Source organism: Bos taurus, chromosome 8 (assembly GCF_002263795.3).
Source record: "Bos taurus isolate L1 Dominette 01449 registration number 42190680 breed Hereford chromosome 8, ARS-UCD2.0, whole genome shotgun sequence".
NCBI lineage: Eukaryota > Metazoa > Chordata > Mammalia > Artiodactyla > Bovidae > Bos > Bos taurus.
In genome coordinates, this window is record NC_037335.1 from 104,183,865 (window position 1) to 104,211,701 (window position 27,837).

The following is a 27,837-nucleotide window of genomic DNA, read 5'->3' on the forward strand; positions in this document are numbered from 1 at the left end:
TTCCTATACTTTCTCAGAGCTAAGGATCATCATTGGTCCAAACAGCCTTTCATTTTGTTTTTATTTATATTATTTTCTTCCTTGCACCCTTGGTTCCCTCTCCTAGTCTCTTTACACTCCATCATAAAGACATGTATATATTTTAAAAAATGTGTAGTGTTTATGGTGAATCTATAAGCTCTTAATTTATATGTATGATGCCATGATACATATCTTATTCAGTTTCCTCTTCCTTCACTCAATATTTTATTTTGTGACCCTATCTACCTTCTAGTTGACTTTTCTAACTGCTACACAGTATCTCTATCGACCCACTACACTGCACCCTTCTATTCTGCTAGGGGTGGCAAGTGTATCGTCTCTAATTCCCAGAAGCAGTGAGTCAGGTTTTATCTGCTGGGTTACTCACTGCTTTTTTTTTTAACCTTTAAAAATTGGAATAGAGATGCTTTACAATGTTGCATTAGTTTCTATTATACAACAAAGTGAATCAGCTGTAGGTATACATATATCCCCTCCGTCTTGAACCTCCCTCCCACCCTTCCCCCATCCCACCCCGCCAGGTCCTCACAGAGCCCCGGGCACCGAGCTGAGCTCCCTGTGTCACACAGAAGCTCCCCACGCGCTGTCCGTCACACGCGCTCGTGTAGACGTGCCGGCGCCACGCTCTTCAGTCTTCCCACCCTCCCTTTCCCCGCCCTACGTCCACATGTCCGTTTTCCACGTCTGCGCCTCTATTCCCGCCCTGCAAATAGTTTCAACAGTACCGTTTTTCTAGATTCCATATGCATGCACTAACATACAATATTTGCTTTTCTCTTTCTGACTTACTTCACTCTGAATGACAGCCTCTAGGTTCATCCACATCCCTACAATTGATTCAAGGCAGACACTTCCTGCTGATGGAGATAGTTTTGGGTGCTGTGCAGGGGAACTATTAGCAACATGGAATTATATACTGTATTACACCATGTAGATCCTATCAGTTTAGTGATAGTAAGTCATTACTAACCCTCTTTACTCTCTACATTTTCCTTTTAAATAGATCGGGAGCAGGCCTCAGGCTAACAGGTTTGCAGGCAGCACACTCTGGCTGAAATTTAATTATGTTGGAAATTCAATTAAAAGGTAACAATAAAAACCTATCATTTAAATGTTTCCATCTATTTTAAATAAACAACCTGTATTTCCACTTAAAGAAGTGACTTTCCATATGTAAGAGAATTTAAATGTTGCTGATTATATACACATCATTATTGTATATTCCATTAAGAAAGAAAAAAATTATGCTGATTGACTGTCACACACCATTGAGCATGAACAGGCTGCCTTCAAAGATGTTAAAATGTGAACAAACATGTACCTGTTTTTGTTTCCTTTGACAAACAAGGGGAGTTATATAAAGAAGACAGTTGATTTAACAAAAAGTAAATAAATGACAATTCTTGAATTAAGTGAATTTGGTAAAAATGAAGATGCTGATGCAGGAATGACTGGAGTTTGGGAAACACTGAATTAGCTCATGTAGATGATCCTCAGACCAGCTTTGTGAGGAAGGCATAGTTATTCCTGCTTAGCAGACAAGGAGGTTTAGAGCAAATTTATATTCAGGCAAGTAGGTCAAAAGTCCTCACCTCCAGGTCCTAAGAATCCATCACTTGTGACTTCATTTCGGGGTGGCCTCTCCTTGCCCCTCCTTTTGGAGAGGCTTTGAAGAGTGCCTGGATCTTGGTTGTTTCCTCCCAATCTTGAACCCTTCAAAACACTTGAATGCTTATGGGTTAGTAACCACCATCACTCCACCCCAAATATGAAGTAGCATGTTCTGGTATCTTTCTTACAATGGCTACATTATCAACAGAGAAGTCAAATGATGATGAGTGAACATTTCTGATATTGAAGCACCCACTAAGGGATATATGTTGAGGACAGAGAACATTCTAGTAATGGGTGAGGCAAGAGCAGTAGAAGCAACAGCAGCAGTTGTAATGCTTTGTGAGTTACAAGTTTTTTTCACTTTTTAAAAAATTTGATCCTTACCACCATCATGAGTAGATATTATCCCCATTTTACAAGTGGAAAAACTGACAATGTTAATTTACCCCAAATCATACAATTAATAACTGGTAGAAATGGAAGTAGATCTGTGAAGGAACTGCCTTTTCCTCTCTCTTTTTAAATTAAATTCCCTTCCGAGTTAGCTGTAGATTCACTACTATTAGAAATAATGTAGACAAGTCCAAGAGGTCTGGTGTGCTACTGGATTCATCTTTTTCCCTCACTGGTAACATTTTGAAAAATTGTTACACCATATCAGACCAGGGCGCAGGACATGGATACAATTAAGACATAGGGTCTGTCCAGGGGTCTTGCCCTTTTATATTCACCTCCGCTTTCCTCTCCGGCACTGCATCCCATTCCTGACACCTGGCAATCACTAATCTGTTCTCCCTTTCTGCAATTTTGTCATTTCCAACGCTACATAAATGTCGTTACACAGTACATAACCTTTAGAGGCTGTTTTTCCACCCAGCTTCACCCTCTGAAGATTCACCCAGGTTGCTTAGCGTGTCGATAGCTTGTTCCTATTACCCTGACTAGTTCTGTGGTTTGTCCACCCAGCTTTTTAATAGGTTGTTTTCAGTTTTCAGCTATTACAAATAAGGCTTCTGTGAATAACCTCACCCAGGTTTTGCATGAACGTAAAGGTTCGTTTCTCTGGAATAAATGCCTAAGAATGTGATCACTGGTTTTTGGGGCAGTTGCATGTTTTTCACAAGAAACTGCCAGACTGTTTTCCAGAACGGTTATGTTGTTTGTGTCTTTCACCAGCAAAGTATGTGACCCAGTTTCCCTTCATCTTTACTCACATTTGGTTTTGTCATTAATTTTTATTTTGGCCAATTTGACAGGTATGTAGTTATATCCCACTGTAGTTTTCATTTGCTTTTCCCTGCTGCTGCTGCTGCTGCTGCTAAGTCACTTCAGTTGTGTCCGACTCTGTGCAACCCCATAGACGGCAGCCCACCAGGCTCCCCCATCCCTGGGATTCTCCAGGCAAGAACACTGGAGTGGGTTGCCGTTTCCTTCTCCAATGAACGAAAGTGAAAAGGGAAAGTGAAGTCGCTTAGTCGTATCCGACTCTTCGCGACCACATGGACTGCAGCCCACCAGGCCCCTCCATCCATGGGATTCTCCAGGCACGAGTACTGGAGTGGGGTGCCATTGCCTTCTCCCTAATGGCTAATAATGTCAAACATCTGTTATGTGCTTGATTGCCATCTGTATATCCTCTTTGTTGAAACTTGGCTGCTTTTTTCACCCAAGTATACTTCCATTTTCCCCAATATTCTTTCTTTAAAAAAATTAAATTTTGTATTGAGATAATTATAGATTCATAACACTATGGCAGTGTTTAAATAATCCAGAGGTCAATAATATGAACCACTAAAAAAGCGGACAAAAGATTTGAAAAGACATTGATCCAGAGAAAATATACAAATGACCAATAAGCACATGAAAAGACAGGCAGCCTCACGAGGTACCAGGGGAATACAGACCAAAACCATGGTGGGATTCCATTTCACATCCACTAGAATGGTTGTGATAAAAAAAAGGGAGCAAGAAAATGACAAGTGTTGGCAAAGACATGGAGAAACTGGAAACTTCCCACACCGCTGATGGGAATGTAAAATGGTGGAGCTGTTTTAACACAGTCTGGCAGTCTGTCAAAAGATTAAGCTCAAACACAGCAATTCCATTCCCAGGTGTATGTTTAAGAGAACCAAAAGCATATGTCCAGCCAAAGACTCATACATAAATATTTATAGTCACAGTATTCATAACAGCCAGAAATGCAAACAACCCAATGTCCATCAACTGATGAATAGATAATAAAATGCAGTATAGCCATACGATGGGATATTGTTCATCAAGAAAAAGAAATGAAATATTGATACATGCTACAACAAATGTGTGAAAAAGCCAGTCACAAAGGACCACCTGTTGTATAATTTCAGTTCTATGAGATACCCAAACAGACCAATCTGCAGAGACAGAAAATAGATTAGCAGTTTCCTAGGGCTTTGGGGTAGGGAGTATGGAAGAATGGTAGATAAAAGATGCAGGGTTTCTTTTGGCGAATAATTAAAATGTTCTAAAACTGTGATGATGGATATGCAATTCTGTGAATACACTAAAAGCTATTGAATTGTACAAGTTACATGAGCGAATTCTATATGATGCATATCTCTATAAACTTTTTTTTTTTAAGAAATAATAAGGGGATATTCTGTGTACCCGTTACCCAATTTCTCCCAATGGAATTAGCTTGCAAAACTATGGTATGAGAGACTATTGACCCCAGGATGGTGAGATTGGTACAACCTCCTCTGTATTTAGATTCCCCCAAGTTTGCCTGTACTTCTCTGTTTGTCTCGTATTCTCTCTGTCTCTGTGCCCGTGTGTATTGTTCTATATATTTTGATCACAAATACTGGTTTGTGATATTTGTGATAATGTCATAGTCAAGACACCATCATAGTCAAGACACCAAATGAAATACTGCCTCTTTTAAAGCTCTGTTCACTTTAGTTTCCGTCTAAGGAAGTGCTCCAAAGACCTCTCACTTGCCCTCACTGTTAATAACCCAAAGCAGAGCAGATACCCCCCATCCTTTTTCCCCAGGCATACCCGTTCTTGTTGTCAAAGGGCAGAGGTCATAATGGAGCATGAATTCCCACCCACACTGGAGAGACAGAAGGTTGGGATTGCAGGCACAATTCATCTAGATTCTAGAATCACCCACACTTCTGAAAGAGTAGGAAATTATCTTACCAAAAGGAGGAACATGAATTCTGGAAGGGGGATACGCCCCCATGTCTCCACTCCCGCTTTCTCCTCCCACCAATTTCGGAAGCGATCTCTAACTCCCAGGCTCAGTGGGTGACTTGTCAGCGCTTTCGGAGATCCGGTCTTTATTGGGCTGCCGCTAACAAACGCTCTCAGGGACAGGAGTGGCAATGATTCATCTGTACTAATCCCTGTGTTTTCATCAGCCCTGCTTCTGTGAGAGGGGACAGCCCCGGTCGCTTTTCCACATCATCATGTTTGGTTTCTCTCAAAATGTTTGCTCAGAAAAAAGCCCAGAGTTTGGCCTGGGCTCATTCTGGGCTTCCAGGGGAATTCCCCATCCGCAGACTCCAGGCGTGTAGTTGCTAGAACATTCGCTCCTTACCTGGCAGGGCAGAAGGTGAAGCTGGCTTTAGCACAGAGGTTTTGAGGGGGGATCAAAGACAAGCTTACTGGGATCCCATCTTCCAGGACAAGAGATGAGGGAAGAAATAGCTGCTGTTACTCTCTGTGTCTCCACTGTGATCCCACTGCCTCCACAGCACGGGTCCTATCACAGCTGACCATGTGCTAGCCTCAGCTTGACCCTCCATCTGGATCTTAGAATCCAGCCATGACTGGGCCACCTAACACTTCCCTTGTGCACTTCTGGTCTCTGCCACCCTCACTGTGGTCCCCAAACACTGACTTCATCATCTGATCCCCACCTCTGCAAAACCTCAAACTCCTCAAACAGTCACCATCCCAAGATCCCAGGAAAACTTTGCCCTGTGACGTGGTAGAATCTCCAAAAACAAGTACTACCACAAAGGATGATAATATCCTGATCATATCTTGATTAGCGGAGGAACTTTGTGAGACTAAAAGAAGCTCAGAGATGTGAAAAGGCCACATAGCGATGAGCGATGAGAATTTGTAACAACACATTTAAATGTCTCTCTCTTAACCATGGTTTCCTTAAAGTCTCCTAAGTCTTTCAAGCCCTTCATCCCAGGTCCTGTCTTCCTTAGTAAGACCATAGCCTTGCAAACCAGAGGCAAAAAAAGGTGATCAGCTGGCCCTTGGAGACCCAAGGTGGAGCTGGTGTTGAAGCTTGAGTCTGAAGCCCGTCTGCCTGCAGAACTCCCTTTTCTTTGAGGGAGGTCAGTTTTTTCCTTGAGGCTTTCAAATGATTGGTTGAGGCCCACCTACATTAAGGCTCTAGAGCCATATTCTTCCCTCAAAGTTGACTGATTTAAATGTTTATTCTTGTTCAGTCCCTCAGTTTTGTCTGACTCTTTGCGACCCAATGGACTGCAGCATGCCAGGCTTCCCTGTCCTCACTATCTTCCGGAGTTAGTTCAAACTCATGTCCATTGAGTCAATGATGCTATCCACCCATCTCATCCTATGCTGACCTCATATAAAAAAATACCTCCATAGCAACATCCAGACATGCTTGATCAAATATCTGGGTATCATAGCCTAGCTAAATTGACACACAGAATTAACCACCACATCAGCCAAGACTTTTATGGAAAGGAGACTAGGAGGGAAGGAGAGGGGACTGAATCATCTGTGTGGGTATTTGACCAAGAAAACAGAAGTACTTTAGATAAATGAAAGAAATGTCTAGAACAGAACGCTATTCTTGTTGTTTCCCACTCTGGCTGGGGAGCTGCCGACAGAACTGCCTCACAGGGTATCAGACAAACGTAAGGGCAGGTATCTACCAGTGAACATGCAGGGCGGCGTCTGGGAGGCCACGAGGCTGAGTCCTCTCGAGTTGCCTTCGGTTCCCGTGGGTCCTGTGTGCTGTTCACTCGTCCCCAGTAGCTAGGCGCTGGGGCCGGGGACTGGTTAGCAGATCCATCATAGCAGGACCAGGATCGTTTTGTGGAGAACAGCAGAGATGACAAACCACTGGAGCTGAGGTCCAGTGGACTCACAGCCAGACCTCAGAAAGGTGTTGAGGTGGTAGGGCTGTTACCAGACTTCGCCCAAGCCGAGGAAGAGAGAGAGAAACACACAGACCTCCAACTGCACGTGTTTCATACTTGGTTGTAAATGCTAGAAGGTCAGCCTGGAGCCAGGGAGATCAATGGCGTTTCTTCTGATACCAGCCTCCAGCAGGCTTTGTGCCTTGGGGCTCCAGCGTTTCCCTTCCACCCTAAGGTTCCATAAGCCGCACCTAGGTGTCATCCTGAAGAAGAATTGGGGACGGCAGGGTCAAACCATCACTTTAGAGATTGGACCTTTCTCTTGTAGAGAAACTGAGAAATTTCCAAAGCATTTATTAGTATTTCAATTACTGGTGCAAATTAAGTGTAAATTATATAAAACTTAAAGTCCACATTTTTATCTGGCTCACTGGCTTGAAGATTAGATCTCTGGGTTCGTTAGGGAAAGCAACACATTTCAAAGCTGGCGTTCACTCCAAGGTCAGCTTCGGCAGATTGAAGGAGGGACATGCCCATCATTCTTCTACAATGTTGCTACACTTCCGTGACTTTTATTTTGAGAAAGAAAAGAAAAATATTGAAAGGTAAAAAGAATAATATCCCATGCATTACCACTACCCAGACGAACAAACGCTAAGGCCTTGTCATATTTGTTTCTAGTTTTCTAGACACACGTGAAACACTACGGATGAAATACAGCCCCCCTTTACCCTTATCCCCAGACCCGCTTTCCTCCTGTCTTCCCCAGAAGCAACCAGGTTCACGAGTTTGATGTGTGTTCTTGTCCACTGGAAAATACCTTTATCTATACAAATGCACACATCCAGGAAAAATACAAAATACTGTGTATGTGTTTAAAATACAACCAGATGGTACCCACCTGTATTTATAATTCAATAACTGCATTTTTTGTTCATTCTTAATGAGACTACATTCTAATGGTTCTACTTATCCAGCTGCTACATTTCATTTACTTTCCTGTTGATAGGCATTCTGTTTTCTTCCTTACTTTAAAATGTGTAGCCAGGTTTCAGTGGACATCTCTGCACAGTAGTCTGCCTTGACCTGTGGTTTCACTTCCTGCAGTTTCACTTTACCTGTGGTCCATGAGGGTCCAAAAACTACTAGATGGAAAATTCCAGAAATGAGCAATTTATATAAGTTTTCATTTGCTCACCATTATGATGAAACCTCCGGCTGTCCTGCTGCGTCCCAGCCAGGATGTGAGTCATCCCTTTGTCCAGGGCTTCTCACCTATTAGTCACTTTGTAGATGTATTGGTTGTCAGTCCACTCCTGTGGTGTCTCAGTGCTTCTGTTCAAGTCACGCTTATGGGCCCGAAGTGCAAGAGTAGCGACTCTGACAAGACACTGTGTAAAGAGTTCCGTATGACCTGTGATTTCAGGCATGCGCTGGGGGTCTTGGAACGTATCTGCTGAAAGTAAGTGGGGGCACGGTATGCGTTTCCATGAACACAGATGCTTCTCTCTCTATGTTGTGCTTCGAGACGCGGACTGCTGGCTTTATTGTATGAGGCTGTTCTCACACAAGGGCCTCAAGAACCTGTGCCTGTGTCCGTCTTTTCCTCAGATGCTGAATTCCTTGAGGCTGTGGGCTGGCACCCCTGTACTGCCTGCTCCTGGCACAGAATGTTGAGATAAATGAACAGATACACGAATGAAGGAAAGGCACCGCCTGCTTTCCCAATCTAGCTGCTTCCCTCACCCCAGCATGACGAGAGTCAAAGGAAGTCCCTGCCACGACTTGCAACATGTATTACTCAAATGAGCTCTTTTAATTAATTACCACAACTTTCTGAGATATAGAATTTTGTAGGTGATAAAACAGAGGCTTAGAGATGTGACGTGAATTCCTGCCATCACAGTCACTGGGAGTGAAGGCGGGATTTGAACCCAGGTGAGTCCGGACCCCACAGCCTATGGCCCTGGCAACCTTCCTCTTCCTCTCCAACACTGGGACTTGCTAATATGAAGCCGGTCTGGTCCTTCACCTTCATCAGCATGACATCAGCTGACACTCTCCACCTCAACTCACCTTCATTAATTATCCCACAGCTTTGACTAATTAACCTACATCTTTCTGTCTTGGGCCTTGGGTGTACATATTAGGATTTAAAAATGTGAGCAAGATGCTTTGGTATCAGTGAAGTTAACCCTGTAATTTCCATAATAATGGGAAAGCTAGACCAAGGAGCCAAGGAAGCAGGCTGCAAGTGACGTGGTGAATTAGAAGCCAGGCTAAAGTCAATACCAGCCTCCTGGGTGCAGGTCTGGAGCCCTTCGATCTGACTTTTGGCTCTTCTCTGACAGGGAGGAGAGCGGGTGGTGAATGGCTTTATAGTCTCACTGATCTTAGGGCCGAAGCAGAAGGGCACGGGGAAAGGCTTGGGGGCAGGAGCGAACACCACAGAAGCCGGGGAACACGCCTGCAGCAAAGCCCAACTTGTAAGTGCCAGATGCACATGCTGAGTTCTCTGGACTCAGGTCAGAGGAGAAAGCTGTCTTGACGGCATAAGACTGTACTGGCCAGGGTTGGCTCACTGCCACAGCAGACACCATGACACCATGTGGCAAAATGCTGTACCGATTTATGGCTTGATCATATCACGGCCCGATGCTCCTGCTGGGTGGGCTTGGTCTCTGCTGTCTGGGGTTGTTGGGGGAGTCAGGCTCCTTCATCTGCAGACTCTTCCATCTCCCACCCACAGCCTGCAACATCAGTGTCCAAGGTGAGTAGAGGGAGCCGTAAGTCCGGGCCAGTCAGGGGCATAGCAGGGCTGGAGGAGGCGTTCCTGGTCCCACGGCCCAGGGCTAGTATTTCAACCACACTATCCTGCCTCTCAGTGTCCTTGATCCTGTTTACTCCTCTCAGGAATGGGAACCATGCAGCCTGCTCTTCCCACCCGCAGCCCTGAGATTTCAAGCCCTGGAATATGTTTTATAAACGGATGTGTGCCCTGCAGGTGGAAGCCTGGCTGTGGTTTCTTCTCCAAGTGACAGAGAACTCAGCAGCCTGTCCACCCTGACCTGGAAGGACATCTTTACTTCAGACCCTGAAAGGAGATCTGAGAAACCTCACTAATGGATGGAAAGAGAGCTGCAGTGTGACTGCCTCGAGCGTGGTCACTACCGCTGCATTTGAGGCACAGGGGGTCATCTCTCCCCAGATGCTGTGTGTCCATGTGCTGTGTGTGTGCATGTGGACACAGGCAATCAGTTCCCACCTCTCCCCGCCCCTGCCACCTGGAGCCATCAAGCTTACAGCCACAGGGTCAGTGGTTGACCTTGAAGCCGGGCTGCCATGCCCTTGGAGGCTGGAAGGGTAGTTGGTTGGCCTATTGCATGGAATTGGGAATCCAGAGTCTCAGGTTGTAGCGCTCAGTGGGCTCACTTTCCTCATCTACACCACAGGGAGAATGCCTTACACAGCCGTTATGAGAACGAAAGAGTCTCATTATGAAAACTGCTGAGCAGAGTGAAAAGAGGCGGCAGTCAGGAAAGCTGCGGTTCTTTTTATGCCATGTCCAACATGCTAGAGACATGAGTTCTGGGCACTTGTATAAGGGATGAGTCAGAACCTTACCTTGTGGCTTCCCGGTGGCCCCATTTCAATAAGCGGACTTTTGCCTCAGTGTCCCCTCCCTGTCTGTCCCAATTCCTTCCCTGCATCTCAGTGGGCTTCTCAGAGGATCCAGTCAAGGCGGGACCCCTCCAGCCACCATGGCTGGTGGGCTGGTTCCTAGGCGGGGCTCCTCCGTGCTGACCGCGCCGGGTGGCTCAGCCTGAAATCTAGAGCCTCCCCACGGCCCATTCACGGTCTGGCTTGTGTCAAGCTCATGGACCTGGTCTGAGATGGCCCTCCTGCTCCTCATTACAGCCACCCTGAGCTTCACCGCCTCAGTCTGGCAGGCCTGAGGCCGAGCCTGAGAGGAGAGCTCTGCAGCTGGTCCCGGGATGCAGGCGTGAGGGCGTGGGCAGGATGTGGCAGGGAGGACCAGCTCGGGCTCTGGTCTGCAGTTCTTGCCCTGGGCAGCTGTGGCTCCATCCCACCAGGGCTCCTGTGAGAAGCCTTGCTGGTCGCACCTCGAAATTGTCCCAGGGAAGGAGAGGTTGTAGCGCTGTCTTCATCCCACTTGGGATGTCAGAGCTTCTCAGGGCAGTCCCACCTCCCACTTCAGAAACATCCCTGAGTTAGACCCCAGGAGGCTTCCCAGGCTCTGAAGAAAGCCCTGAGGCAGAGGGTGGGGAGGCTTAGAGGCACGTGCTTGAGGGACAGTCGCCCCCTGCAGCTACCCTGATAGCCGGAGGATGTCGGATACAGGCAGAGTCCACAGGAGCAGCTCAGCAAGCTGCTTCTCACTTGGGGCCTTCCACTCCGCCCATGCCCTGCTCACTCTATGGTCTAGGTTCAGAAGTCACCTTCTTGAAAGGGGCTTTCCTAGCATCCCATCTGAAGGTGCCCAGCTGTGATTACTCCACTCCCCATTTTCCCTTCCAGACCCTTCTCCGGCAAACTGGCCAGTGGAGCTGAAAACCTACTAGCCTAGATAGGTTGTCTGGGTGTTGGGACAGGTTCACACAAGACCTGCACCAGGCTTGGGTTGGGGTCGTTACAAAAGTGGATGCATGCGAAGTCACTTCAATCATGTCTGACTCTTTGCGACCCTATGAACTGTAACCCACCAGGCTCCTCCGTTCATGGGGTTTTCCCGGCAAGACTACTGGAGTGGGTTGCTGTGCCCTCTTCCAGGGGATCTTCCCAATACAGGGATTGACCGCATGTCTCTTATGTCTCCTGCATTTGCAGATGGGTTCTTTACTACTAGCAGGACTACAAGGGAAGCCCTCTTACAGAAGTGTGTGTGTGCTAAGTTGCTTTAGGCGCATCCGACTCTTTGCGACCCTATGGACTGTAGCCCACCAGGCTCCTCTGTCCATGGGATACTGGAGTGGGTTGCCATTTCCTTCTTCATCTTTATAGAAAACTAGGGGTCAAATGTCAGTGCTGGTCCAGGGAGAAGATGCCAAAGGAGTGCTAAAGCTTTGATTGATTGTCAGATATTGGGGTAGGAAATGTCAGAGTCAGGAACGCAGGCAAGGTAAGTACCTAGCAAAAACTAACCAAGCAGTAGGAAGTGGGAACTCAGGAGGAGACTGAAGGTCCGGTGTTATTTCCACAGACAGTGCCAGGCGGGCAGGAGTCTCTTGGGGAAGGACAAGATGTGCCTTCTAGTTCTGCTTTGTCATTTGAAGGGCACTTTCCCATCTCTGGTTGTCTCCCTTGATGTGACCACACCAGTGATGTCATTCAAGGTTGGGAGAAGTGACAACTTGTGTACACACCCCAGTGAAGACACGTTTCTATCCTGTAGGTCATTTTGAAACCCTGAAGGTAATGGGATTTTAAGACCAGGAAGGAGTCTCTTTTTGAGTCTTAGTCCAAAGGAGAAGTGGCCTGAAGTGGCCCCTAGAATTCTGGAATGCAGAAGAGCAGGGCCCTGCCTTCTAGAGACCATAGCTTTCCAAGCCCCAGATGAGAGCGGTCACTGCTCTGTAGGCCAGCTCAGGTGTTTGTTTCTCAAGGACCTCGAGATCCCTGTCTCAATTCCCCATGCTGGGAGGCAGGCCTCAAGTCAGGAAGAGCCTGCAGAATAATGTGTCGGCCTGGGAGACAGAGAAAGCAGTAGGTCGGGCCCTTACGTGTATGGATCCTCTTCCCTTCTAACTCAGTTGCAACCAACAGACTCTTTCAGTGTTTGTACAGTTGGGTTCTGCAGTTCCTGAGAGTGAAGCTTGAGTGGTAGAGGAAAGACATACTCCTTTACCCTTAAAACCAGGGTCTACAGTGTGGGCTGGCTCCGTGGCCAGCCTTTGCAGTGTATCATGTCCAGTTGACCTTTGAACAACAGGAGTTTGAACTGTTCACGTCCTGTATACAGGGATTATTTTTTCAGTAAATATGTACCGCTGGATCCGTGGTTGGCTGAATCTGGGAATGCGGAACTGTAGATACAGAGGGCAGACTGACTGTGTCCACAGCCGGAGTCATGATTCCTGGATGATGAGGTTCTAAGTTAGTGTTCCATTTTAATCCTAAATGCTTTAAGTAAACCACCGCCTCAAGAGTGTAGTTTTGAAGTTATCTAATCTTTCTGTGTCTCAGTTTCCTCCTCTGGATAATGGACATACTGGCATCATTTATCTCTTAGGATTTGTGCGCACGTGTGTGTGTATGCGTGAAAGTAACATGTGTTTCTACCTGAGAAGCACTTACAATAGTACTTGGCATATATCTAGAACTGTTTCAAGGGTCTGATGATACTATTTTTGGCATCATCACTCATTTAAAGATGGTGAATTTGAGGGAGAGAAATCAGGTATTATTTTCAAACTAGAGGAGCCCACGTTGGGAGCCGGTGTGCACTTTTTCATTTTCCTTATCTTCTATCTTACTTTTTTGCAAAGAGCTTTGTGATGGTTTACATTTCCCCGGTGGCTCCATCAGTAAAGAATCTGCCTGCTGTGCAGGACCCTTAGATTCAATTCCTAGGTTAGGAAGATCCCTTGGAGAGGGAAATGGCAACCCACTCCCGTATTCTTGCCTGGGAAATCCCACGGACGGGGCAGCCTGACAGGTTACAGTCCATGGGGTCGCAAGAGTCAGACACAACTTAGCAACTAAGCCTACCTACCTATGGGTTAAACAGAAGCAAAATTGAGTCACTGGGTTGCAAAAGGAAACAGGAAGGATCTAGAAGGAGTAGATTATGCTTCAGACCTAAGCCGTGACGATTTGAATAGTGGCCAATGAACTTGTCTTTAATTTACTGGCAGTTTAGACAGTGAGCAAACATGCCAGATGACATATGTTTCTCTTCCTGATCACAACCTCAAGTACACATCCATTTGCAGAAATGAACTCTTTGGGGGCAGGGAGGTGGGGGTCAGACACAATAGGAATCTATTATGTGGTTCCTTTATGTATAAATGACTCGGAGTGGAGTTTACTATGGCTGTGTATCCAGTTTTACTAATGAAAAGCTGTCAAATGTGTGAATCTTACGTGACTCCTCTGGAAGATCCAGAGACTTTGCTTTTTGGAGCTGAAATACTAAATTAAAAATCATCGGGTAAATGAAAAACACATTATAAGTGTTAGCTGCCTCTCACCTAGCAGACGTATACTTAAATTTTAGATTTCCTTCCCTCCCTCTGCCCCAAACTCTTCCATGGAGCAGCTCCCTGAACCTAGGGCACGTGAATGCGCCTGTCTGCTATTCCTGAATTAACTGCAAGAATCCGCATCAGTCCCATCTGTAAACCAGCCAGGCAGATGCTCAGCAGCCAGTCACCCTGTATGTACCGTGTGGTCCTAGGGAGCAGAAGGAGGAGACCATTTACTCAGCACCGAGTCTATGCCAGACACTTACTGGGACACTTTATACATATTGTTGCATTTGTCGTAGTCATTTGAGGTAGCTATTATTATTTCCAATTTATGGATAAAAGCGATCGAGGCTTAGAGAAGTTATGTAGCTTAACAAAGATCACATAGCTGGTTCTGTAGCAGAACTAGAACTTGAAACCATCAATCAATCGGTTTGTTTATCGATTTAGCACATTTCTGTCTTCCGTGCCTGATTCTGCTAAGAAGTGATTCCTGCCTTCACCACATCTGCAGTCTGGTTGGGGAGGCAGTTTTCTAATTCCTTGCCTAGTGGCCTTGCTATAATCAACCTGAAGCCTTAGTATTAAAAACATGTATTATATTCTGTCCATGAAGTCATTACATCCATTTGAATGCTCTTGGTGTTTAGGTTAAGTGGAGAAGAAAGAATGAAGTGTAACTGAGAAAGGGAGATGAATGATAATGTTAAATACTTTTTACACTGAAGATCTCCTTTATGGAGACAGTGTCTGTGACCAAGCCTCCAGTAATTTCCCAAGAGAAGTTTAGAAAGTGAAATCTGGCCTGGAGCAATCCCTTGTAGCAGAGTCCTGTTAGGGGAGGCAGTGAGGTTCTCTGGCGATAAGTCGGAGTTGAGGCTGCAGGTTTCTCTTCCTATAACGAGCTGGCTTCGGAGAAACCAAGTAAACCCAGAATTCTTAGGAGGTTCGTAGTGTTGCCAGCTTGCAAATATGGCTCCCCGACCATGGTGTTCCCTGGAGGAAGGGCCAGTCGACACTGTTTTTCTTTTCTTTTATGCCTCTGTCTCCCCAAGGGGCCACCTTCTTCATAAGACCAACATCTGTGTTTCGTGGTATCTTCACTCTTTCTTGATAGCCCTTCCTTTTGTTGTGTTAGAGCCTCAGGATGGAGCCTGAAAGCCTGAAGTAGAAATATTCTAGATGCCTTGTAGCTGAACCAGAGGTGCAAAGTCCATTTGGGGGCTGAAAGGACCTTACACTGCTCTGTTTAATCTCTGGCCACTGCCAAGCCCTGGGATGCCTCCACTGTCCGGGGCTCACTGCTTCCGTGGCTGCCTGTTCTCTGGGTGGCTTTGGTCACTAGAATTTCTTTTCTGATGTGAGGGCCATTTGTCCCCGTGTAGATTTCACTGTTGGACTCTCATTCTTCTTCTGTCACCTAACAGAGTAAGTCTGCTCTGTCCTTTCCATGACAGACCTTTAGAGAGTTGGAAACAGAGGGTCTCTCCCTTGTTGCGGTGAGCAGGGGCTATTCCATTTTTCTTTGTCTAAAGAGCTGGGGATTCTAAAATTCTCACGATCCCGATTTTCTCAATATGCAGCATTCAAAAACTGAAAGATTGATTGGGACTTCCCTGGTGGTTCAGTGGTTCGCAATCCACCTTGCAATCCAGGCGACATGCGTTCCGATCCCTGGTCCTGGAAGATCCCACAGGCCGAGGGGCAATAAAGCCCAGGCACCACGACTACTGAGCCCAAAGCCTGGAACCTGTGCTCCACAAGGTGCAGTGAGAAGCCTGGTCACTGCAACCAGAGAGCAGCCTGAGCATCAGTGAAGACCCAGACTAGCCAAAAGTAAATTAAGAAAAAAAAAAGACAAATATATTAATGAAACATCTATTAATTGAGTGCAACCTTTTCGAATGGGCCTGATTGTGACCTCACAACTCTTCCCAATAACTTCCAGGCAGCTGTTATAAATTTGCTGTTGTTCTTTAGTCACTCAGTTGTGTCTGACTCTTTGCAACCCCATGGACTGTAGCCCACCAGGCTCCTCTGTCCATGGAGGTTTCCAGGCAAGAGTACTGGAGTGGGTTGCCATTTCCTTCTCCAAGGAATCTTCCCAACACAGGGATCGAACCCACATCTCCTGTGAGTCTCCTGCATTGCAGGCAGATTCTTTACCCCTGAACCACTGGGGAAGCCCTTATTATAAATTGATTCCTTAATAAACAAACCTTAATTGTGCAGCTGCTGTGTTGAAGCTCTGTGTCCTACAGATGTGAACACAGAAGAACAGTCCATGCCCTCATGGAATTCTCAGCTTGCTCTGAAGCTAACCCTGGGAGCTAACTGAGTTGGAAGCCCTTTGCTGCCTTGAACTGGGATTTGGGGTGGAGATGGATGCCTTTGAAAGCTGATTCTAATGCTCACCTGAAGGGTGTCCAGGTGGAGTGGAGTCTTTTGGCTCCGCTGAGCTGGGTCTGCTGTGTCCTTGTGTCTCAAATTCTGTTTCCACACCTGGGACCTGCTCCACTCTGCCTTCTCCCAATTGCTTAGAAGTCCTTGATTGTGGGAAAGTACAGCTGCGGAGACGCTCAGTGCCCCGGGCGCACTGAAGTAATTGGGGTAACCCAGGCCTCATTTTGCTCTGGAAAGCAGATGCACTTTTGGATAAGCCTCTTTCACTTATGTACCACACCTAGGTCAGTTCAATTCAGTGATGTTCCAGCCATACCTGGAAAATTCCCTTCCTTTCTTTCTATTTTAGTAACCCTTCAAAGTTAATGCTTGTAAATAAAAAAACTTGAGAGGTCAGCTGCTTTTGCTCACTTCCCATCAGCCCTTGAGAAAGGAGGGTTTTGTGTGGTGGGGTGGTGGGGCCTCTGACCAAAATTGGAGGATGCTCTCCAAGAGGCCACATGTGTGGAAAGTCCCTGGAGAAGTCATTTTCACGGGGCATGTATAGTGCTGTGTCTTTGAAATGACTGATATTTATGGTGTTTTTTTCCTCTGAATGTCCTGCTGGATTTCTCCCTCCTTGGCTGTGGGACAGTCTCAGCCTATAGGCACAGGAGAGGCTGCTGTCTGGGGCTCTTGGTAGAGCAGTTCCTTTCCTGTTTCTTAAAATCCTGCCATTAGATTCTGACCCAGGAGATAAAGAGGTGGGTGAATGGGACTGAGTTCAAATCCATATTGACTGTCTGGCCGCTTGGGAGAAATTACTTCTTTTCTGAGTTTGTTTGTTTCCACTTAGAGTGATGATCTGGGAACAAAGTCAGTGAACTGAATAGCAAAATGAGACGAGGCTTAAAGACCTCTCCTCCTAGGTCTGATCAAATGTATTCCATTAACATGTAATGACTGAGAAACAACGGAACAGGCTCCATTCTAGGTGCTGAAATACAGCAGAGGGGAAATGCATTTGAAGTCCCTGTTGTCATAAAGCTTGGTTTCTGGAAAATATATACACACGTAAGTAGACCAGTAGCATGTTCAGTGGAAATATACGCTATGGAGAAAAAGAGAGTCCTGGGGATGGGAGACCACGTGTGTGTTCATGTAGGAGATGAGGGAAAGGCTCATCGAGATGACGCTGGGAGGACACGTGAAGGACGTGTGCCTGTGGGCCACACCTGGGTGGGTGGGGAACACTCCAGGCCAAGGGTCTGCAGTGGCAGAGCCATCGCTGATTGTTGGATTCACAGAGCAGCAGGAGGCCAGTGTGTCAGAACATCTTGTGATCAGGATAAAAGAGTCGAGGCCAAGGAAGCATCAGGACACAGATCACTCCGGGCTTCGAAGGCCACTGTGACACCTTGGCTCTGCTCCAAGCCAGAAGGTGAGCTCTGGGGGCTTTTAAGCAGAGGAACACAACTCAACATTTCAGGAAGGTGGTACTGGGGGGCTAGGCCTTGGGACAGAGGGTCCTTGGCTTCCTTTTCAACGCTGCTCAAGATGCTCAGGATAATCTGGAGTGACTGCTGTCTGAACCAGGCTTTAGAGGCGAAGAGAAGGTAAAACAGTAGCGCCTGAGGGCAGCAGGTGTTGGTCTGCAGACGAGCCTCCCTTTGTCTGCAGGAAGCGGTCAGGAAGGAGGACAGAAGTTTTGTAGCTGCAAGGCCTGGGACAAACCAAAGGCACAGGGAAGTAGAAAACACGAGCTTGGCCTTCACAAGCAGCAATCGGGGATTAACACGCAAAAGTTAATTAGTGATGGGACATCCATGCATATGGATGCATGCCGGGGAAGTGGGGTCCTCGCCAGGGGTCCTGGCAGAATCTGAGTGGGGACTGGACACAAGGGCCATAACCTTCCCTCCCTGTCCCCACCCTGTTCTGCCCATCTCCCCACTCAGTGTACTTTTGCAAGAGGTGATGAGCAAGAGGGTTTGTGGTTGTTGATGGGAGGCTCTGTGTAGCAGAGAGGGAGGCGAGGGCAGAAGGGGTGCCTGCCGTGCCTTGCTGCCTTGGACTGGGTGTGAACCCCTCCTGGAATGAGGGACTAGGGTAATAGTAGAGAAGGAGTTTTCTTGAGAGTGTCCTGTGAGTCTGGGAGCCCCTAGCCCCATCAACACATCTACAAAGAAGCGCTCTCCTAAAGCCGGGGGAGGCTGCCATCTGCTGGTTGACTGCAGTATTTCACCCAGGTGCTCCGCTTTGGACAAAAATCTTTCAATGTTAGAGAATCATCTGCGTGGGCATTTTCTCCAGGTTAGGCGCTGCCCATAAAACATTGCAGGCAGATTCTTTACCATATGAGCCATCAGGGAAGCCCTTTAAATCATCACCGATTCTCATCAGCATATGTCCTCTATTCTCGTTTTTAGGGATGCTCAAAAAAATTAAGTACCCAGATCCAGGTCATTCAGAAACTGGAAAACTTGGAATTCAAGCTCAGCCCTGACTACAAACATAACTACTTGAAGAAGTTGTTATGTTCACATCAGCTCTGCAAACTGTGAGTGTTGTGAGGGGACCAGCAAATGGGAGGTGTTCTGGGTGTGTTGAGCGGAAAAGTGGAGACAGGATAGATCTGTGGATGGATGGACGGACAGATGGATGGATGCGCCCCAAGGTGCTGCATCCCAGGGGCCCACGGATTCAGGTTTCAGTCCCAGCTCTGGCCTTTCAGGTCTGGTGACCTTGGAGAGGCCATCTCAGAGCTCTGACACACAGCTTTATCTGTAACTGCAAACATGCTGGGATAATTGTGGGAGCTACTTGTTTTGACTGTGTGTATGTGTGTCTTTCTGTGTGTTTTCTTTCTGTAACATCTTGCAGTTTATTTTCCAGTCTTGGTGAGGCTGGAGCGATTCTCAAGAGGACAGCTTCTCCCTGTCCCCCTTCCCAGCTCTATCTACATTCTTCTGCTCAGACGGTAAAGAATCTGCCTACAATTCAGGAGACCCAGGTTCGATCCCTGGGTTGGGAAGATCCCCTGGAGAAGGGAATGGCTACCCACTCCAGTATTCTTGCCTGGAGAATTTGATGGACAGAGGAGCCTGGCGGGCTACTCTGGGGTTGAAAAGAGTTGGACACAACTGAGCGACTTACACTTTCTGGGCAGGGAGGAGGACGAGGGAGTGAGCCCTCTGCTGGCTCCTGATATACCACAGCACCCAAATCCTGGCAAGGTGCAGGCAGCAGGAGTCCAGGGCCCCAGTGGACAAAAGTGGACAGACAGATGCCTTTCCAGTGCAGGAGCGAGCTGTCTCAAGGATGTGCTGGTTATGTATCTCTTGGCCTAAACACCTCTGGCACTCTCAGCTCTGCCCAGAAGATGCAAAGCCTTTGAGAGAGTCATTTCCTAGGCAGGTTGATAGGAAATCTAGGGGTCCCCAAGGAGAGAGGGGTCTGGAATTCTCAAGGAGGAAGAAAGGACAAACTTTTCACAGTCTTTGTAGACCAGGACCTGGGGACTGGAGTCGATGAAAATGAGAGGGTAACAGGCAGGAAGGCCAGGGGTCTCCAAATGGAGGAAATAGCCTGCAAGTGTCAGACATTTTTATCTCTCTTAAGTGGCAGGAGGAAACAAACTAGCAATATTTTTTCCTTCTCTATACAAATTTAAAGGGAGGTTTCTCTTAAAATACTGTGTTGCCATAATGACACCAGGGTTCCCCTGAAGTTAGCTATTCTCGAGCCTAGAGATAACCAATGCCTTTTTCTCATGGAAATGTCCGTCTTAAGCTATGCTAATGTGCTATGACTTTACCCCAAACTCTGTCTCCAAGTCGGTTCCGCCTCTTGGCCCAGAACCTACTTGACAAACCAGTATGGATATTGTTCCCCTAATCTATGTAAATGAAACTATTTGTATGGTGGTCTGCCCTTCTTCAAGATTCAAGTTAATCGTTTTATGGCCCAGGATAAACCATTTGGTGCCAAGATTATCCCAAAATGCATCTTATGGGTGAGGGGCCTGGTGCCATTCTGAATTTTAAGACATTCCTTTCTTTCATTAACAGACTGCTAGTGACTATATAACATCCAGCTGAAGACTAGCAGGGGGGTACTCTTTCTGCCCCCTTCTGATGCCTATGTCAGAAGCTTTCTCTATCTCCTTTATACTTCAATAAAACTTTATTACACAAAAGCTCTGAGCGATCAAGCCTCGTCTCTGGCCCCGGATTGAATTCTTCTCCTCCGGGGGGCCAAGAATCCCGGTGTATTCGCGTGATTCAACAACAACCTTTCACCTTCAAGGTGAGGCCCTGCACGCCTTCACCCATGGTGTCCAGCCTCAGCTTGCCCTGGCATCACCACTGTCCCCATGCTAGCCACAGCAACCTCGAGGGGCCTCCCCGATTCTCCTACCCAAATGCTGAAGAGCAATGCCTTAGCACTCCCAGGCCCTGCAGTCCTCCCTGTTCCGAGACCTAATGGAACCTTGACTCCAGCTCACCACATCCTTAATTAGTCTGGCTTCACTGAGACCACAGGGAAAATCCCCTGTAGGAATTGAAGGCACCTCAAAAACCGGGGTGTAGACATGAATAACACTCCTGTTTTTGAGCTGCCCTCAATTCCTACAGGGGATTTTCCCTGTTGTCTCATTGAAGCAGGGTTTCTCTGGTGGCTCAGTGGTAAAGAATCTACTTACCAAGCAGGAGACACAAGTTGCCTGGGTTGGGAAGATTCCCCTGGAGAAGGAAATGGCAACCCACTCCAGTATTCTTGTCTGGGAAATTCTATTTACACAGGAGCCTGGCAGGCTACAGTCCATGGGGGCTGCAAAGAGTCAGACGGGACTTAGTGACTAAACAGCAACAGCAGCAGCAGACATGGATAAACTTGCTGAGACTTCAAGCCCTATGGATTTTCCCTTCTAAACATCTCTCAGAACCATATGCTTCGTGTCTATTAATAGGAACACACTTACGCAAACTCCGTCACCTTTAACCTGGCCTCCTGCAGTGACCTCCGTACAGCTCTCTCCCATCTGTACTTCCAGCCCCAATACAAACTGCAGCAAAAAGATTTTTTTCTTTAATTGAAGAATAATTGATTTACAGTATTGTGTTAATTCTAGGTGTACAGCATGGCGATTCACACATTTACTCATTCATTTACACATATGTGTTTTTTTCATATTCTTTTCCCTTATAGGTCATCACAGAATATTGAATAGAGTTCCCTGTGCTATATAGTAGGCCCTGCTGCTTATCTATTTTATACAGAGTAGTGTGTATGTGTTAATCCCAACCTCTTAATTTATCCCTCCCTCCACTCCTGTTTCCCTTTTGATAACCATACATTTGTTTTCTATGTCTGTGAGTCTCTTTCTGTTTTGCAAAAAAAAAGTTCTTTCTTTCTTTTTTTTTTTTGATTCCACAGATAAGTGATATCATGTGACATTTGTCTTTGTCTAATTTACCTCTTGCAGTGTGATAATCTCTAAGTCCATCCAGGTTGCTGCACATGGCATTATTTCATTCTCAAAAAGATTAAACAAACAAACAAACAAACAGGCATGAACATTATACTCCTCTGCTTAAAATTCCTTGGTAGCTTCCTGTTGTATTCGGGGAAAAGAGCAAAACCCTTATTCTGGACCCAGAGAACCTGTGGAATTGGGTTCTTGTTGCTGCCCCAGTCTCCCCTGCTCCTGGGCCTCTGGCTTTCTTTCTGAGCAGCCTGGCAGCCTCGGGGCCTCCAGGAATACCCTACCCTCTGCCTCCGCTCCCTCTGTCACTGGTCAACTCCTGCTCATCATGTAGGCTGTGATTCACGTGCCCTTCCTCGGGGAAGCTATCCTAGTCCGGTCCCGGCTAGATGTTCTACTAGTCCCTTGTATTGGCTTCCAGGGCGTGCCTTCAGTCTGCAGTAATCCATTTGCTTGTCTGATGTGAATGTATAACCCATAACGCCAGCCTCTTCCTGGCAGGAAGGTTGCATGAAGGCTGCGTGAGGGCGGGACGTGTGTTGGTTTGTTCACTTAGCGCCGGGCACGTGTGGGTTACCCAGCACGGACTTTTAAATGAAAAGGGAAACGAGAATCTTGGGAGACGAGAGCCATCAGCGGAGCCCCCATGGAGCCCCCTGGATACGCTGGGGCTGGCCAGTTGTGCTGGAAGGAGAGTGGCGGGGCAAGGCAAGCCGAGAAGGGGAGAAGGTGGGCTGGATCGTGGTCCCAAAGGACGGGGCTCTGTGGGCGGATGCTGAAGGTGGTTGTGGGGAAGCACCTCAGAGGCTCTTTGGCCTGTATTCCTTGCTGAGATGGCTCTGGAAAAGGAATTCCCTGACTCATCCCCCACCCATCTCCACCAGTCTCCTTCCTTCCACATCCCTGTGCTGCCTGCCAGAAGCCTGGGGGCATGGGAGTCCATTGGTCTCATTCTTGAAGGGTGGTCTTTAGGATACAGAGCAGGAAGCAGGGAGCAGAGCAGATGGAGAAGGGCAAAGAGAAGACCAAACACCCTGGAAATGCGCTTTTGATGGAGAGCTACAGACTGCATCATGGAAGTGGAAGCGGGCTTGCACCTTGAGGGGGGACTAGGATTTCATAAGACCTTTCAAGATGGAGGTGGGTGCTTGAACAAAGCCACCAAGCCAGTCACTGAAAGATGTGTTTAAGAAATACTAAACTCACACTTCGGACCAGTACTTGTGGAGTGCAGAGACCCACTGTGGAGGTTTTGAATGCCATGGTTTCAGGCCTTCTGCCCAGCTAGTCCCCGTGTGGACACAACTGCAATCTTCTGAAGGCCTTTTGAATAAGGACTCTTGTTTGATGTGGCCTCTTCACCAAGAGACTTTGACTCTTGTGTAGCTTCTGGGGAACACCTTACCAGCTTACTGTATCTGTCTTTCTTGGGAGGGGTAGGCTGAGGCTCAGGGGCTCCCGAGTCGGCAGTCAGTAGATGGTTAAGCCCCCATGTAAGGTCTGGTTGTTCCAGGGAGCCAGTTTATTTGGGTTTACACAGCAAGGGTAGTGTTGCTATGGCTGGCTTGCAGGCAACAAGTCTTATGATCTGGAAGAGCAAACTGTGTATATAGCATGACGGCATTTATTAAAGCAAGATAAACGCAGCAGCAAAGGATCTGGCTGGAGCCATAAATTCTTCTGATTCTCCTTTCTGAGCCATCACATTCCATTTGAGTGAGCCCTATTGGGCCAAACATTTCCATTAAATAAAGTCGATTTGTTGAAAATCCCTAAGAGAATGAACTGAGAGTCGCCCCCTCCCTCCACCCCCAATCCCTGTTTGAAAAGAGAAATGTGTAATGTGTGGTTCTGACTCACACTGTCTGAGTACAAACAGGTCTGCTGTTCTGGGCAGTGAGTCCTCTCCATCACTAGGGGTATTCAGACCAAACTGGGTGACGCAGGGCTCTCTTCCTTTTATGGGGCGTCGAGCGGGGGGAGAAGGGGACGTTCCTAGGAGACACTGTCCCTAAGACTTCAGGTCATATGAGCCTAATGACGGATCCTGGTGACTTCCCCACACCCCTCATTCTGCACCACGGCACATGTATCCCAGGGAAGGGGGGGAGTGTCATCAGGGACTTGGGGGAGAGCAAGGACATGGGGACCAGAAAACCTGAGTTTAAATCCTAGTTCTACAATTACTGGGACGGTAGCCACTGAAATCAACCCTGAATCTTCACAGGAAGGACTGATGCTGAAGCTGAAGCTCCAATACTTTAGCCACCTGATGCAAAGAGCTGACCTGACCCAAAGACTCATTGGAAAAGACCCTGATGTGCAAAAGATCATGATGCTGGAAAAGACTGAAGGCAGGAGAAGGGGACGACAGAGGGTGAGATCGTTGGATGGCATCACTGACTCAATGGATATGAGTTCGAGCAAACTCTGGGAGATGGTGAGGGATAGGGAAGCCTGGTGTGCTGCCGTCCATGGGGTCACAAAGAGTCGGACACAACTGAGAGCTCAACAATAACAACAAAGTCGCCACGCACAGGTCCTTCCATCCTATGACCCCCCGCCCAGTCCACCATGTACTGAGTGATAGTAGCCATCACCCACACTTATGCTGGGCACCTTGCAAAGGGCCTCATGGGATGATGTCTTTTATTTTCCACAGAAATGCTATGAAATTAACAAGTCCGTGTATCCCCACGTTATTGATCAGAAAACTGAGGCCTGGAGAGGTTAAGGAACTGAGGAATGGTGGAGGCAAGGTCAGAGCTTAGGCCTCTGGGGACTTCCACCCTCGCTCGATCACAGTTCTTACCTTGTCTGTGGCATTTAGGAGATTACTTTAGAAAATGGGTATAAAGGTGTCTTTTAAAATAATAAACTGCTAGTCTTGGAAGTGTTGAGCGGGAAGCTGAATCTTTTTTTTTTTTTAGATATTAATTTATTTGGCTGCTCCAGGTCTTAGTTGCAGCTCATGGGATTTTTAATCGAGGCATGGGGCTTCTGGTTCCTGCGCAGGAACTGAACCCAGGTTCCCTGCACTGGACCACCAGCGAAGTCCCGAATCTTAAGTTACAAGCATTTTCCAAACTTGTTCAAACTAAAAAATATTTTCCTCTCTCCCAGCCCGCCGTCTCCCTTTCCTTCTCCCACTCCCTCTTGGCCACCACCCCTCCTTACCTCTCCCTTCCCTCCTCGCCCACTTTGTTCAGATACATTGTCTTTGGTGGGATTCAGGCTTAACAGTCAATGAAAGGAAACCCAACAGTCAAATTTAAAAGTACTTGTGCTTTTATTAAAAAACAAAAAAATACAATCAGGTACTGTCCAGATGTGTTTTGGAGAGGAAGGTCTCTTTAAAAATCCTTAGTTTACATCATCATCATCATCATTATTATTATATTAATAATATTAATCGTATCCTTAAAATTGAAACAGCATTGCTTTTCTGAACGTAAAAAAAGGGACGGCTTCAAGACACACATTGAATCACTGCTAACAAAAATAATGATAATTAATTATACAGCTTTGTGTAAAATCCAGCTGGTTCTAAGACAAGCTACCACTGTACAGGCTACCCCGCTCCCATCCCCAGAGCCACCCAAGAGAAGGAAAACCACTGTGATGCTGTCGCTGCAAGACTTTTTGCCGAATCAAACAACAGAATGGAAACCTGCCGGACACTGTGGTCTTTGGTGTGAAGGAAGTCATCGCGGAGTGGCTGAGGCCAGCTGCCGCAGGCCCCGACAATCCATGGTCAACTTTAGCTCCTGCCAGACGCCCAGGTGTGGCTTAATGGTCGGACTGCTCACATTGATGCTTTGGTAAAATTATCTTCGATCTCTGGGCCTTTCTCCTCTCCCCCAGTTGTCCCCGGAAACTTATGCCCTTTTGCGCCTGCCTTCGAGGTTTCGGAAGTTGCTGGGTCTCAGCTTCATCTCAGCAAACTGGATTGAATGCTCGTGGCCCTTCCAGTGGAACCAGTTAACACCCTGTGAAGGAGAGAAGACCTTCAGATTGGTTTCCATCAGACAAAGTATTCACTGACCATTGCTATTTAGTTAGGGGGACAAAATGAGCCCTATTTCAAACATATGGATCCCAGGGGGGAAGGAGAGGATGAATTGGGAGACTGGGATTGTCATATATACACTATTGACAACTATGTATAAATAGGTAACTATTTATCTAGTTAATCGTAGGTTCTATTAACCAGAACCTACTGTAGAGCACAGGGAGCTCTTCTTAATGTCCTATGATGATGTAAATGGGAAGGAAACCCAAAAATGAGTGGAGATGTATATATATATATATACATACATGTGGGGCTTCCCTGGTGGCTCAACAGTGAAGAATCCACCTGCCAATGCAGGAGACGTGGGTTTGATCCCTGGGTCAGAAAGATCCCCTGGAGAAAGATATGGCAACCCACTCCAGAATTCTTGCCTGGGAAATCCCATGGACAGAGGAGCCTGGCTGGCTACAGTTCTTGGGGTGGCAAAGAGTCAGATATGACTTAGCAACTAAATAACAACAGCAACATATGTGTGTGTGTGTGCATGTGTGTGTGTGTGCACATGTAGCTGACTCACTTTGTTGTACAGTAGAAACTAACACAACATTCTAAAACAACTATACTCCAATAAAAATTAATTTAAAGGAAGAAGAGCTCTGTTTCAGTTTGACCACTTGGAAGCTCACGGCTGTATCCTGCTGATCTGTTTATTGATTTGCATAATCAAAACTTTCAAGAGACCTGGCTGAATCAGTTGTTTTGTTTTTAACTTTAGTCAGAAGTCACCTGAGTTTGCACTGAACTTTGATCTGCCACCTTGAGATAAAGTGGTGGCTGATGAAACTGGCCATCATTAGGATTACATGCTGCAGGAATTTGGGTCATGATCAGAGCTTACAGAATTGAGTGGCTATACGCGGTGGGCGGGGTGGGTGGGGATGGGGTGGGTCTATACTTCACAGGATTCCTATGACATGTTTTACAAAGAACATAGGTGGACACAAGTTTTGCAACCTGACACATAAAGTTGAATCTTTGTGTTCTTACTTGAGAGATAAATGTCTTGAACAAGTTATCAAAAGGTTCTGGGCCTCAGTTTTACTATTTTTCTTCTTTAGGGTTGATAATGCTAACCTTAGAAGAATACTGTGAAGATTAAATGAGTCTGTGAAGGACCTGCCACCCTGCTGGGCCCATCATAGGCGCTCAGTAAATATTACCCCCCATCTCCAGTATGGAGGCATAGCCTCAGAACTCTGGCCAAAGATGTTCCTCAAGAAAAGACTGTACTTGTCTCAGGGCCTCCTGGTTCTGGGTTTGGCTTTTCAGCAAAGTCGACAGGTGGTCGACTCTGCCTTCTGAGTCCCACAGACCCCTTGTCCTCCTAGGGTGGGGGTCAGCTTCAGAGAGTCCTCCTGTGGGGTCTCCCCTACCCCCCTCCCACCCCGCTCCATGCACTGAGCCCTCTTCTCTTCAGGTTTCGTAGGGCTGGGGTGGAACATGTCCACAGAGAAGATAGTGGTTGGTGAAATGGAGGAAAATACAGATGCTTTGTTTAATGCTAATTTTTGGCATTGATTGATACTGGACAGCCTCTGAACCTGACAGGCGGATGGGATCTGAGACTCCCCGACTCAATTTAGGGGCAGATGTGTTTGCAATGAACTCAGCTTGGTCCTGTTCTCCCTTCCTCTGCCCTCGTCCTCTCCTCCGACTGAGGTTCAGAGCTGGAAGTGAGTCCTCCTAATGCTACGGTGGAGACTGAAGCCAGAGAGGGAAAGTGGCTTCACGGAGGCCACACGACAGCCAGAGCAGAGCCAGCGCTGGGACTGAGCTCCTGTGAACTCTGTGGCCTTCTATGTCAGCTCCTTTTTCCAAAGTTGGATGGAAGGATGGAAGAAGAAGTTTCCTTCTGGCATGTACCTTTTTTTTCCCCCTCCCAAAGGACCTTGTGTTATACTGATGTTAGGGAACCAG

The 27,837-nt window shown here is 46.9% G+C and overlaps 1 protein-coding gene and 1 long non-coding RNA gene across 16 annotated transcripts in view; one reads left to right on the plus strand and one right to left on the minus strand.

The window, feature by feature from the left end:
- The first annotated feature begins 7,753 nt into the window (after positions 1-7,753).
- Positions 7,754-25,120, plus strand: LOC112447848 (uncharacterized). Its single transcript, XR_003036133.2, has 3 exons — positions 7,754-17,801; positions 18,790-18,920; positions 24,076-25,120. It is a non-coding gene; the product is annotated as an uncharacterized lncRNA (long non-coding RNA).
- Positions 25,114-27,837, minus strand: part of TNC (tenascin C) — a 102,468-nt gene continuing 99,744 nt past the window's right edge. For all 15 annotated transcript variants that reach the window (NM_001372074.1, XM_010808269.4, XM_024995899.2 and 12 more), the window contains one exon: positions 25,114-25,837. In NM_001372074.1, coding sequence (NP_001359003.1) covers positions 25,727-25,837 — 111 coding nt within the window. In that variant the 3' untranslated portion in view covers positions 25,114-25,726. The remainder of the gene's footprint in view (positions 25,838-27,837) is intronic.